Here is a 13045-nt window from a genome sequence, read left to right on the forward strand (position 1 = left end):
TTACCAGATATCACACGATCCTTTGTACTAAATGACTTATTTACTTACCGTACTTTATGTTGAAAGGTTATTCTAAATAATTCAATAATTTGTAACATGTTTTCTTAGGCAAACTATACGAGAAAGGGATCAACATGTCAAGTATTTTGTCTGGCATTACGAAATTCATTGGTTTGGCTAAACAATTGACTCATGAAACCTAACCTAAAAATGTATTTTGTTTGACCACATGAAATTATTAGTACTAACTCCGAAAACTTACCTGACTATAGTCTTGAATTATAACCACAACAACGCAACACATAAAATAACTATTATATATTAATATTAATACTGATATTAATTAATTATTGGTATGTTCAAATTTCATTAGCTTCCAGTAACAAGCTCAGAAATCTAGTACAATTTCAATTTCATGGAACTCCAGTATCGACAAATATTGTCGATATTTGTCTCATCTGCCAACATACTAGTTACAAAATCACTACCATTTGTAGTATTTGTCAGTATCGAAATTCGAAACGAAGTTGGCAAAAGAAAATTCAACCTGCAAACTAGAAAATCATCACAATCCACTAGCATATGTAGTAATGGGGGAAAAATGGTTAGGTTTCACCCTTAGGGTATGAAGTAAGCTGACCCAGACTATAATCATTTACTCTTATATTTGTATGTGTACTGATTTAGATGCTAAATAAATTTTATTTGAGTTTATAATATTTTCATGTATAAGTTTAAATACATTTCTTTCTTTTTCTTTACTATATCTTTTGATGTCAATGTCTAGTATGAGCAAAGTGATCACCTTATCTGTAACGTATTGAGTGGTGTTCCTGTAGTGGGCGGAGTCAGCCAGCTTTCCAAATTAGAAGTTTTCCAACTGAGGGACTCCACTGTACTATAAAATCTTAATTATAGTCACAGTCTAGTTGAAATATATACAGGAGAGTTTTACAATATAGTCTACTAGTACAACACAATACTTCATACAAGACAGAAATATTCATGAAGTGTTGTTGAATGTCATAAATTCACTTACAGAATAGAAGACATGAGAAATCAATTACTTCTTTAATTTGGTCCTAAATAATCTTATGTTTTGAGTTTGATTTTTTATATCCATAGGAAGGCTATTAAAAATTTTTACTGCCATATAACGCATTTCTATGCCATCTGTTTGACGAATATTGCTATCATTTGTAGTGTGTGTGTTGCAAGTTGCAATTGTGATATCATCAGTAATCTTACATCCTTAATAAGCAGGAGTTATTGTTTCTTATTCTGTGTTTATTCTATTAATTCATATGGTGATTTTAATGTGTCTGTCATTTTCCTGAACCAAATTGTTGTGTAGCATGAGAAAAATCAGCTAATTTTATAACAAACAACATTGATCTCTGACATGTTTTTTATCACACAGGACATCAGAGTCATTAAGAAACTTGGTGGAACCGTGGAGGATACAGAGCTTGTTGATGGTCTTGTTTTCACACAAAAATCTGCCAATGTTAATGGACCCAGAAGAGTTGAGAAGGCTAAGATAGGACTGATCCAATTCTGCATATCTCCACCGAAAACGGATGTAAGTAAATAATTACTACAGCACTGGTGATTTTTATTGTGCGCAGTCTAAGTGAAAGCTTTAGCCTTTTACAATAAGTTCATACTATGTATTATTGATTTGTAATCTATTTTACGTAAATCGTAGTCACACTAAAGCAGTGATTCCCAAACTTTTTTGATCGCGGACTTCTTTTGACTTGAAAAAAAAATCACGGATCCTGAAATTAAATTAAGTCGTTAGATTAATATAGATATAAATTTAATATGCATCTATTTATATTATGTACGTATTCAACATTGGCAATATGTCTACAATTACATTAATTACCATGTATAGCCATGATTTAATAAACATGCAGTAGCACAATGAAACCTGTTCAAGATGGAAGTGACATGGTCCTATTTTTTTTCCGTTGTGGACAGGTTTCCGTATTATTCAGGTGTTGCATTAAAATGGAATATTTTATCATTCGTATACATGAAAAACAAAATGGCATGCTGCAAATTGCAAGGAGTACAAAATATTCCATTTAATACTACTCACATTAAATCAGCTTTCTTTTGCTTATTCCGTTGAATCATCTTCATTAAAACTTCATTTTCTATACAAATAATATTTTAACTCACTCATTAATCATTAAACACTGCTAAAGTTTACTAATCTCATTCAATTTAATATCTAACACTACACTATAATACTGTTCTGTATATCACTGCACATTATTAACTAATTGGACTAGGAGCCATCCATTAGAAGCCTTGAATTCTGGTTTATCTAATTTCTTTCCCATTTCAATGGCTTGCTTTGCAGAATAGATCCAGAAATTGGCATGTTCTTTGAAAGGTCATGAAGAACCCACTCCCACAACAATTCATTTATTTCCACATGAACAGTTGTTTTCTGGTTTCTTTTAAAGTATGTCACCAATATTGGCCGCAAACTACTCATTATGATCTTTATCTTTAAAGTGTCACACTGAGTTTTCCACAACTGAACTTCGTTATTCCACATGCACTTCGTTTCTAATTTTCCTTTAACTCGATAACTTTTACTTCATCACTTATTGTTAATGCCACATTTTACGCAATTTTTTTTTTATACCAGGAAATCACTACACTTCCGCTCTGTCTAGCTACAACAGTTTACGGGTGTGAAGCATTGAAAATCTTTGAAGGGACTCGTCTGCCTAGCCAACAGGGTAATAAAATTTATGACCGACAGGCCAACACACCCTCTAAAATGTTGCAAAGAAAACTTCTTTTATCTTAGTGACCTACATATTTCGTATATTCCTTGAAATTACACGCTGTTTCAAAATATAGTTACAAGATATAGTGTGTCCAAAATATTATTTCTATTTTGAACAGTAGCAGGAAGTTTCCGTTTCCACATTGGACAGTTTCCGATTTATTCAGGAAAAATTACAAATAATACATACGAATTTCGCTGGGACCAATAAATTGTTCCGAAATAGGATTCCGAATTATTCAGGTTCTGATTTGTTCACTGTATTTATAAACTACGTGTCTTTTTTTCAGTAATTACATGCAATTATAAAAAAAAATTACCTTCAAATTGCTAATATGAAGAGTGGTGGTTTCCTCGTCTCACTACTCACCCGGTATGGTGCCTCTGTGTCATTTTCATTGCCAGTTTTGGCACTTTTCGCCAACGTATTCTGACACTGTTTTAACCCTTCAAGTTTACATTGAAATAAAACGCATGTGCTTGTTCTTACATTCAGACTGGTTTGTTTCCACATGTCTCCGCTGTTTTCCTGGCAATAAAGAACTGTTACTTAGCATTTTGTTACATGACACGCAAAGGGCGTCCAGAGCAATTTTATTGCCTGTATACGTAAATCCAAGAGCTAAATATGATTAATCATATTTTCGTTTTTCAGTTGATTCAGCCATTTTTTAAATTAACAGCACTGAGGTGTGATATATGACAAGGTGATCGACTGGTTTCTGAATTTGTAGAACTGTCATTTTTATTGACTTCTAGCCACCGATCCATTCAGATAACACTGTATAATATGAAAATTAAAATTATTCGTAATATTAAATTAATATTATTATGTTCTGAATCAAAGACATGTGATTATTAACACATATTTTAACACGGAACACCTCACATAAGCCTGCTTGTACGGAATGAATAAAAGCTGACTTCACAATTAAAGTAGCAGAAGCAGAACGCGTGCACAACAATGGACGAAATTAGTTTCTTTTTTAAAATACTTACTTACAAATGGCTTTTAAGGAACTCGAAGGTTCATTGCCACCCTCACATAAGCCCACCATCGGTCCCTATCCTGTGCAAGATTAATCCAGTCTCTATCATCATACCCCACCTCCCTCAAATCCATTTTAATATTATCCTCCCATCTACGTCTCGGCCTCCCTAAAGGTCTTTTTCCCCTCCGGTCTCCCAACTAACACTATATGCATTTCTGGATTCGCCCATACGTGCTACATGCCCTGCCCATCTCAAACGTCTGGATTTAATGTTCCTAATTATGTCAGATGAAGAATACAATGCGTGCAGTTCTGTGTTGTGTAACTTTCTCCATTCTCCTGTAACTTCATCCCGCTTAGCCCCAAATATTTTCCTAAGCACCTTATTCTCAAACATCCTTAACCTATGTTCCTCTCTCAGAGTGAGAGTCCAAGTTTCACAACCATACAGAACAACCGGTAATATAACTGTTTTATAAATTCTAACTTTCAGATTTTTGGACAGCAGACTGGATGATAAGAGTTTCTCAACCGAATAATAACAGGCATTTCCCATATTTATTCTGCGTTTAAATTCCTCCCGAGTGTCATTTATATTTGTTACTGTTGCTCCAAGATATTTTAATTTTTCCACCTCTTCGAAGGATAAATTATTCCGAGGCTTATTGTACGGATTCGTAACAAGCTGTTTTTTTACGGTGATGGGTTGTTAGCCCTTCGCCCAACCCCCAAGCTGGAGGACCACCCCTTATCGGCTGTCCACGACTGCTTATTCAATATATTCGCAGCTACCCTCCATATCTGGAGGCCGTCTCCTCTATCCACAACCTGAGGACGCGCCATGCTGTGGTGACAGGGACCCACCATACTTGTCAAAATTTATTGCTGACTAATAACATTGTCAATCAAATTTATTTGAATCTACTATTAAGACAGTGAGCGCATTTACAAAAACTTATTCTTACACTGTTGGTCTCATGAGAAAGAACTACAAACATTCACACACACCAAGCAGATAAGAACTAATAACTCGCTAAGCAGACAAAAATTTTCAATAGAATTGACTACCTTAACTGAAAAAAAGAAAGTCGTGTTTTTTACAACAGCTGGAAGGCCAGCTCACCCAAGGGTGAGATCTGTCCATCTACTCTTGCCGATATACCAACTTTCACAAGTGCAGTCACGTACAGTACTGTATAATTGCGTCGAGAAAAATGGTAGAGCTGAGACAAGATGTTATGGCACCAACCTGCGCGAAGATTCAAATTGCCAGTCAGCAGGGTAGAGGAGTGGGGGTTCTTTGGGTTATGGTTCTCAAGCTCAGAGCGGCAGGCATATGCGTTTCATCTCTTTCCAAAAACATTCGTCTTATCTTAGTATCACCACTTTCCTACTCAAGAGTCCGAAGGTACCTAATGAAATTACGCCCGCTATTCCATCTTTATATTCTTATTCTTCGTCTGAATCAGACGACTGATCTGTGCTGGAATCAGATGTCCCTAAGTTTATGGAAATGTTCTCCGAAATACTGTCCATCACGTGCTCACTTTCAATGTAATTGTTCTCTACTTTCTTCACATAATCATACACCGATATCCATTCTTGGAAGAAGCGATTGCAGAGTCGGCCTATGCTTATGCGTAGCGTAGAAATTATAGATGAGTCTTCTTATGACTTCCTCATCAAAACTGTCTACAGCTGCAACAATCTTCTTCTTCGGCTGTGATTTTTCCGGACTGGAGAAAGATCTGCTGTTCCTGCCTCAATATTTTTCCCTTCTTTCCTGATTCTTGCCAAGGTTGGCTTTGAAATACCAGTAGCAGCCAGTACTCTTGCACACACGCTTTTCAATGGAATTGGTATTCCATTTACAAACTCTTCTGATATGAATTTCCACACAATGTATGCTATTTCATGTCCTTGACTATGAACTACTCTATGATTTCACACCTTAGACAATGCCATAATGAGGGCGCTCAGAAGGACAATGTTTTCAGTATTAGCAATAGCGGTAGTAGCAGAACGATCTGAACACTCGGAATGCTAGTAACCAACTAACCCAACACCCTCCAGTTGAGTGTGAGGCGAGTCCAAGCAAACGAACTAAAATGCGTCCCTCGCGCCGGTGCCATAACTTCTTGTCCGGGCTCTATTACGTGTTATTTATTTCAAAATATATACATTATTACCAATGGCAGATCCCCTGAGAAGTGTTGGCAGATCCCCAGGGATCCTCGAAGCACACTTTGGGAACAACTGTACCAAAGTATTGCCTTAGAATATTTTACTATTTTAGTACTAGTCGTGTTTTGTGACTTTGTGAATGAATGTGTAACCACTGAACACATTGAAGATTGTTGTCAAAGTAATGATGAATTATTGTATTGTACGGAATTAAATGTAGAACCACTAACTTATTAATAAAAAGATGAGGGCTGATGATTTAATGAAATCCTTCTCTCTGTATGCTTCGATGTTACTGTAATGTTCAACATAATCCAATTGTATTTTCCAGATGGACCACAATGTAATTGTATCTGACTATGCAGCTATGGATAGAGTTCTGAAGGAAGAACGAGCATACATTCTTAATATAGTGAAGCAGATCAAGAAATCAGGCTGCAATGTATTGCTAGTTCAAAAGTCTATTCTCAGGTATGTATGGGAGAACAGTGAAGTTTCAAGCTAGCCTCGTAGTTTTCGTACATTGAGCAGGATCCACATTTGCCATGCCAGTGGAGCTGTATTACATAAAGATGTGCTTATCATGCAGGACAAGAGACTAGCCACATCTCCTGTGTCCTGTGTATTGATTGTGTTTCCCGGCTAAGCCAGCTCTATCTCCCACACCACACATTCCTTTCCAGCCTTCAGATCCATATACCATACCTCGGGTGATGGTCTGCTGCACCTCACACATCTACATCAGCCATGTCCTTGTGAGGCAAAGACGAATCTGGGAGGGGATGGGAGCTCCAGTGCCTCTTATCTAGATCCACGAGTCTTCCTACACTAGAATTCACCACCATTGCCATCTACAGTTAGGCAGCCTTCAAATTCGTATATGAGCTATTCCATCTCAAATCGACCGAAATATAGAGAAACTTGACCTTATACTTTCTAAATACAATAAAACTTTTTTTGTATGTAGAGAACTGTGTTACAATGCTTTGTGCAAAGTTTGAGGCATCAGAACTTCATAGTGTTTAAATTAAAAATATTTAAATTTATTGTATTTCCGTAAAATTTGCAACTTTAAACTGTTCTAGCTCCGAAACCCTTTCACCCAATGATCAAAATCATGGCTTATTTTGATGCTGAGAAATTAAAATTTATATTGACATATAAACAGATTTTCTTACTTTTTATGGAAATGGAGAAATTTAGATTTTTCTTCATTAAAGACGCCTTTGCCAAGGAAAAAATATTTTAAAAATATATAGTTAGGTTCCGCATTGAAAGTACAAATAAACACATATTTTTTACTGATGGCACGTTGATAAGAAAGTATTGAAAATATCAAATAAAGAAAATAAATAGTACGCGTGTGAACTAACCAGCTGACTGTGAGGCAGGAGCTAACCAAGGTAAGCAAGGCCAGGAGACATAAACACGTGATGTGTCGTCTAGCAGTCATGGCTGTGCAAGCTTTATTACAGGTTTTCATAAACACAGGAGTAAAATGATGCCCAATGGTCGCTTATCTTCAGCTCTCAGCCAGTGCATGCGGTACTAAGCCGTTGAAGTCTAGGCGTGTGAAAATAATTTATTTAATACCCTTGAAACTTATTGCCGTACCACTAACCAAACAATGCCGAATCCCTCTTAATAATGCAAGGTTTTTTCTCAATATTTTTTTACAAATTAGTAAAAAGCCTAAAAGTAAGTAAAATCAGATTATCTGTTTCTCTGTATACAATAAAAATAAGGATTACTTAACATAACCTACCAAATGTCAGCTTCAAAATAAGCTCTCGTTCAATGTTCTGCAGTAAATGGTTCCAGGTTTCTGAGCGCTGAAAGAGGCTTGTTTTTTTATAAAATACGCTAAATTTGTCGCTCAATAATACGAAAACCGTTTGACTTTCGATAGTATATTTTTGAAAATGCACTCTCCTCAGCAAATTGTATAAATAGGGAAAAAATTAGAGTATAAAAAAATGCGAGGTTTTTTACTGATCGATTTCATATTGAATAGCCCATATGTATCATATCTTTGGCGGTGGTCTGCTGGACCTCACAGATCTACACAAGTTGTGTCCCCATCAGGCAAAAATGAACCTGTGGGAGCTGCAGTGTGTCTTATGCATGAATATCTATGAATCGTCTGGAATCAACCACCAATACCATCGATCAGTCTTTTGACAAAATGTAATGGTACACCTGCCATGACGGACAATCAAATCAATTCAACATCACAAAAACACAAGTGGTATCCTATTTTTGGAGACGGAGATGATGAATGGAGTTCAGAGAATGTTGATAGAATGACGAGGGAAAAATGGGAGCCCTTGATAGTCTTGTGCCATTATTCCATCATAAAGTTAAGGTCTTGTTTCACAGAACTGAAATGATGTCCACTGTGTACATTACATTTTGTTTGTGCCTTGGTTAAACGTGTATGAAGAGTTCACCACGAATGATAAACTCTATATATGCAGCAACTAAACTTTATCACAGCTTTTTGAGAGGGGGGACATGACTGACTGGGAGCGGAATACTATTACAGAACCTTCGGCTGTAAGTCACATTAAAACATTTCAATTGCAAGAATTCGTAAAGAACGAGTATGTCCCAGACATAGAAATTCCCTCGTTTCCATGGCAGTTGACACCTTGTATGTACACTTTCTACAAAATATGAAAAGAAAGGTAAATACTTCGATTTGAGAAAGAGAAAATAATCAGAGAATTAGTGATTCAATGAATAAATGAATTAAGTTTAATGGAGCGTGAGTAGGATGGAACTTGATTGCAGCCACCTGCTGACTGAGTTCTGGGTTGATGTAGCTTCTAACACATGTTCTGCCAACTAATGTCAGTTAAATTACACAGTTTAAGCAAATCCACAGAGTTACAGTCTATGTTGTTGTTATTGTTTTCTAATGCCAGGCATTTGACAATAAAGTCATTTGACCTCTTACACTCCAATATTTTTCAAAGATATTATCATGACCAGCCACTGAAGCACAGATTTTGAGGTGTTCCGAATCCATTTCTTGGTTTGAGTTGCACAATGGACAGTTAGGGGACGTTATACCGCCAGCATTCCATTGTAAGATGTTTAGTTGATTCTGTACCATTAAAGTAGTCCCCGCCCGGAGATCCGATTGGGGGACTATTTTACCTCCTGATAATTTTACTGGCAAGTTGTAGCCGATTTAAGTGAACACCATATTTTAATGTTTTGGTGGCTACTTCATTCACACACAACCCCCAAAATGTCTGGAGGACCACACCTGCTGTTGGTCGACGGGTCCATTGGACCTAGCTGGGAGATCTTGTTGATCACCAGCTTTCCCTCCTTAAGCCACTGGAGGTCGATTTTAGTGCCATAGCAGGTCAGCACTAGGAACAGAAAAGTAGAAAGAGGAGGAAGGAAAGGGAAATGAACCCCTAGGCCTCGAATGCTCTAATGCCGTCAGGGTCGAAGAAAGTAAGAGTTCAGTCAGAGGACTGGATAGGAAAGGTAAAGAGGGAATTAGGTATTGAATAGAGGAAAATTATACCAAATTCAGTCATTAACTCATCAAGCTGACCAGTGCTAATTGATGAGTAGCCCCTCCCTTTAGTTCAGCTTGTAAAATTATGCTTACTAACAGCTGCACCACGGGAAGGTAGGGATGGGACATTGGGTATTTGTCCAGGTTGGTTCCTTAAAGCCTTCAATGGGAAGGATTAGTGGCTCTCCCCCCTGTATCTGACAGATACCCTTTTGCAGCCGAGTTACAGTCTATATCATGCAAAAAGCTGCAAAATAATGACCATAAATACTCAAATTGTTAAAATTTCAAGCGATTGCACTTTGGTCAAACTTTTGTTTAGGACCTCCAAATTTGGTACACACAGTAACTGGCTCCTAATGCAACTTTTTAACCCTGTTATCGATTTGGATTCGTTCACTCCCTATTTTCGATACAGCCTAATATATATATTTTTTCTTTGTGAAGATAGAAGTTGGTGTTACGAAGGTCACACTAGTTTTCTCGTATGTATCACCTGTTGCACAGAGGTTCAGTGCTTAATAATGTAGTGTTGTTTTAATTTTCCCTTACATACAGGATTGCCAGACATCCTGGATTTCCCAGGATTTTTCTGGATTTTAAAGGTGTGTCTTGTGTCAAGTTACACTTGTTCCAGAAAAATTGGGAAAATTAAATTTTTTTCTCATTTCTATAAAATTATTTTTAAAATTCTTTATTCATTTTTTATCAAGACCTATTTATGTTCAACATCGTCATTAATTAATATTTGAAGAGAAAAATTCGCTCTGGCACCGGGGATCGAAGGAGGAGGGTTTGGTCCGGTGCTGCGGATTGAATTCGGTGTAGCTCAGTGGTCAGAGCGCTTGGTACGTAGAACCAAGGACCCGGGTTCGATCCCCAGCACCGGAGCAAATTTTTCTCCTCAAATATTAATTGTCAATATTACAGATATTATTCTGTAGGACAAATTAATAAAAATATCTTTAATATCGTCATTAATGCTACCTGGTGCCTCTTGTCAGGTTGTATTGGAATAAAAATGATAATACTATAGCAGGTATTAGGTCTTTATTCTTTACTCTCTTTGGAAGTTGCTTTATCATTGATCTGTTTTAAATACTATTGTGCATTTTTTCTGTATAGATCAGACTGTAGTATGACATTATTTTTCAGACTTTATCAATAATTTAAAGGAAATTTCATAATGTAGCAAAAATGTAACAAAATTAAAAGTTTAGGCCCTATATAATTAGTTGAAATACATAAAAGGAATAAAATCCGTTGTGCAAATTGAATTAATTCAAATGTGTAGTCAGGTTAAGGCACGCAGTATCATCAACTGTCCTGGATTTCTGATGAGAGAATCTGGCAATGCTGCTTACATATCATTCAGAAAGGCATACTTTAATGTAATCATTTACTTGCACAATTCAATAAAAGAAAGTTCTCGTTTTTCTCTTTGCACACGACATTTTATTGTGTAACACAGACTTTGCCACATCACATAGAACTGTTTTTTTTTTTTTTTACTGCTGAGAGTTATGTTAATTTTAAAAAGCAATTTTATTATTACTACTGCCACTGCTGTTACTGGTGCATGTAAGTTTCCATTTTAGTGCGTCATTATGAAAATAATTTTTTTTTTTCGACACAAGGATTTTCCTAGAGCTTCATTTACCACTTTAGGAAGAAATCTTTTGGAAAACCCATGATACAGTGGATGTTATTAACAATTTTTTCTAGGGACTGAAGGACTTAACATCATAAACAGGAATGCATGCTAAAGTTTTAGTTCGTATTTAGTGGAACTGGTACTAATACAAAGAGACTGCTATACAGGACAATGTGGTAGTGAGGAAAGTACTAATGACTAATGAGTAGACATCGGATTTTTAGGCACTAAAAATTGCAGTTTTAGGCGCCTAAAATAAGCTCAAAATTTGTAAAATTAGGCTCTATTTTAATGAAAATAGGCATTTTAGGCACATCAAGGTATCATACTTATTTCTGCTGAGATTGGATGAAGTAGGCTGTGTTAGTAAAGTTTGTTGCAGTTGATTTTTCTGCTGAGCTTTAGCCTTATGAGCCGCTCCTTGCACATGCTGCTTTAGGTGGCACTTCTTTTCTTGCGAAATCTAAAAATGTAAAGTAAACTGAATTAAAATAAAATCCTAATTGTTGTATTGCCGTATTTCTATCACAAAGTTAGTGGGTTCGAACAATCAAAATTTTAATGACCTGCAAATACTTTAACTATCGGAATTTAAAAGGTTAAAGTGTAGTAGTCTTAAAAAGAATTATACCTCAGGATAGCTCAGTCAATGTATAAATATTATAGGCCTACTCATTAAAATTAATAGAATTTATATATTTCAACTATTGTTACATACCTGTTTGCTACAAATCTTGCAGAATATTATTTTTCCATCATAAGTGAATTCTGAATATTCTGTTAGCCATTGCCGGATCAATGTAGATTTTGCACTTATATTTTTCGGCATTATCGCGTTAAACTTCACAGGAAAACGTCCTACCGCTCAAAACTTCTCAACACAAATAAGGTGAGGGAAAGAGCAACTGTTAACGAGCATTCAAATGAACCGTTGTTACTGAGATTCAATTGGACAAAAATACAAAGTTCCACTTATTGTTGCATTTCCTGGTAGTGTTAACACTAGGAGGGCCATTCTTTTAAATATTTTGTAACGGTTTACCCTACTAATTCGCAGTTTTACGACTTTTCATAAATATTTCAAAAACACTCTTTCTCCAAAAATTGTGATTTTATGACACTCTGAAGGGCAGTACAGCTAATCGGTTTCAGACCGAAAACAGTAATTTTTACAGTATAATATATCTCTGAATCGGTAGCAGCACATGTTGTGATTGTTGCCTGCTTCAAAACTAAGGTTGGTTCTTTGTCGGCATTTATGCCTCCAAACATGTTAAATTCGGTGAAATCTATTGCGAGTGTCGTGAGATTCAAAACATTTTGTTTCCTTTATCAATGGTTTCATGGCCGGTGTGAAGCAAACTTTCCACTTTTTAAATGCCTTAAATTTCGCAGTGAATGCATGTATAAATTATAAAAAGTAAGAGTAAAATGCGAAACTTTACAGTGAGTTAGGCATTTTTAGGCGAATATTAACAAATTAGGCTCTAATAACCGTTTTAGGGCATTTTAGGGCACTATAAAACTCTTTGACTACCTTTCAATTTCCATGAAACACAAATATAAATAATTATTTTTACTTTTCTCCTAAAGAAACAAAATAGGCATTTGCCCTAGAATCCGATGTCTGCTAATGAGATTACACTGTAGATGATATCGACTAAATTACTGTTTTCCACTATAATTGAATAATAACGATTCTTTCTACCCCCTCCTTTTTGGTAGTGAAGTAATTATACTTATTACTTACTGGCTTTTAAGGAACCCGTAGGTTCATTGCCGCCCTCACATAAGCCTGCCATTGGTCCCTATCCTGAGCAAGATTAATCCAATCTCTACCATCATATCCTACCTCCCTCAAATCC

General features: G+C 36.1%; 1 protein-coding gene across 1 annotated transcript in view; it reads left to right on the top strand.

Moving 5' to 3' along the window:
• The window catches only part of CCT4 (chaperonin containing TCP1 subunit 4), a 100219-nt gene that overhangs the window by 29534 nt on the left and 57640 nt on the right, over positions 1 to 13045 (top strand). Inside the window, exons 6-7 of the mRNA XM_069848372.1 lie at positions 1421 to 1582; positions 6320 to 6459. Of these exons, the coding sequence (XP_069704473.1) occupies positions 1421 to 1582; positions 6320 to 6459 (302 nt within the window). The remainder of the gene's footprint in view (positions 1 to 1420; positions 1583 to 6319; positions 6460 to 13045) is intronic.

Source organism: Periplaneta americana, chromosome 15 (genome assembly GCF_040183065.1).
Source record: "Periplaneta americana isolate PAMFEO1 chromosome 15, P.americana_PAMFEO1_priV1, whole genome shotgun sequence".
Classification (NCBI taxonomy): Eukaryota; Metazoa; Arthropoda; class Insecta; order Blattodea; family Blattidae; genus Periplaneta; species Periplaneta americana.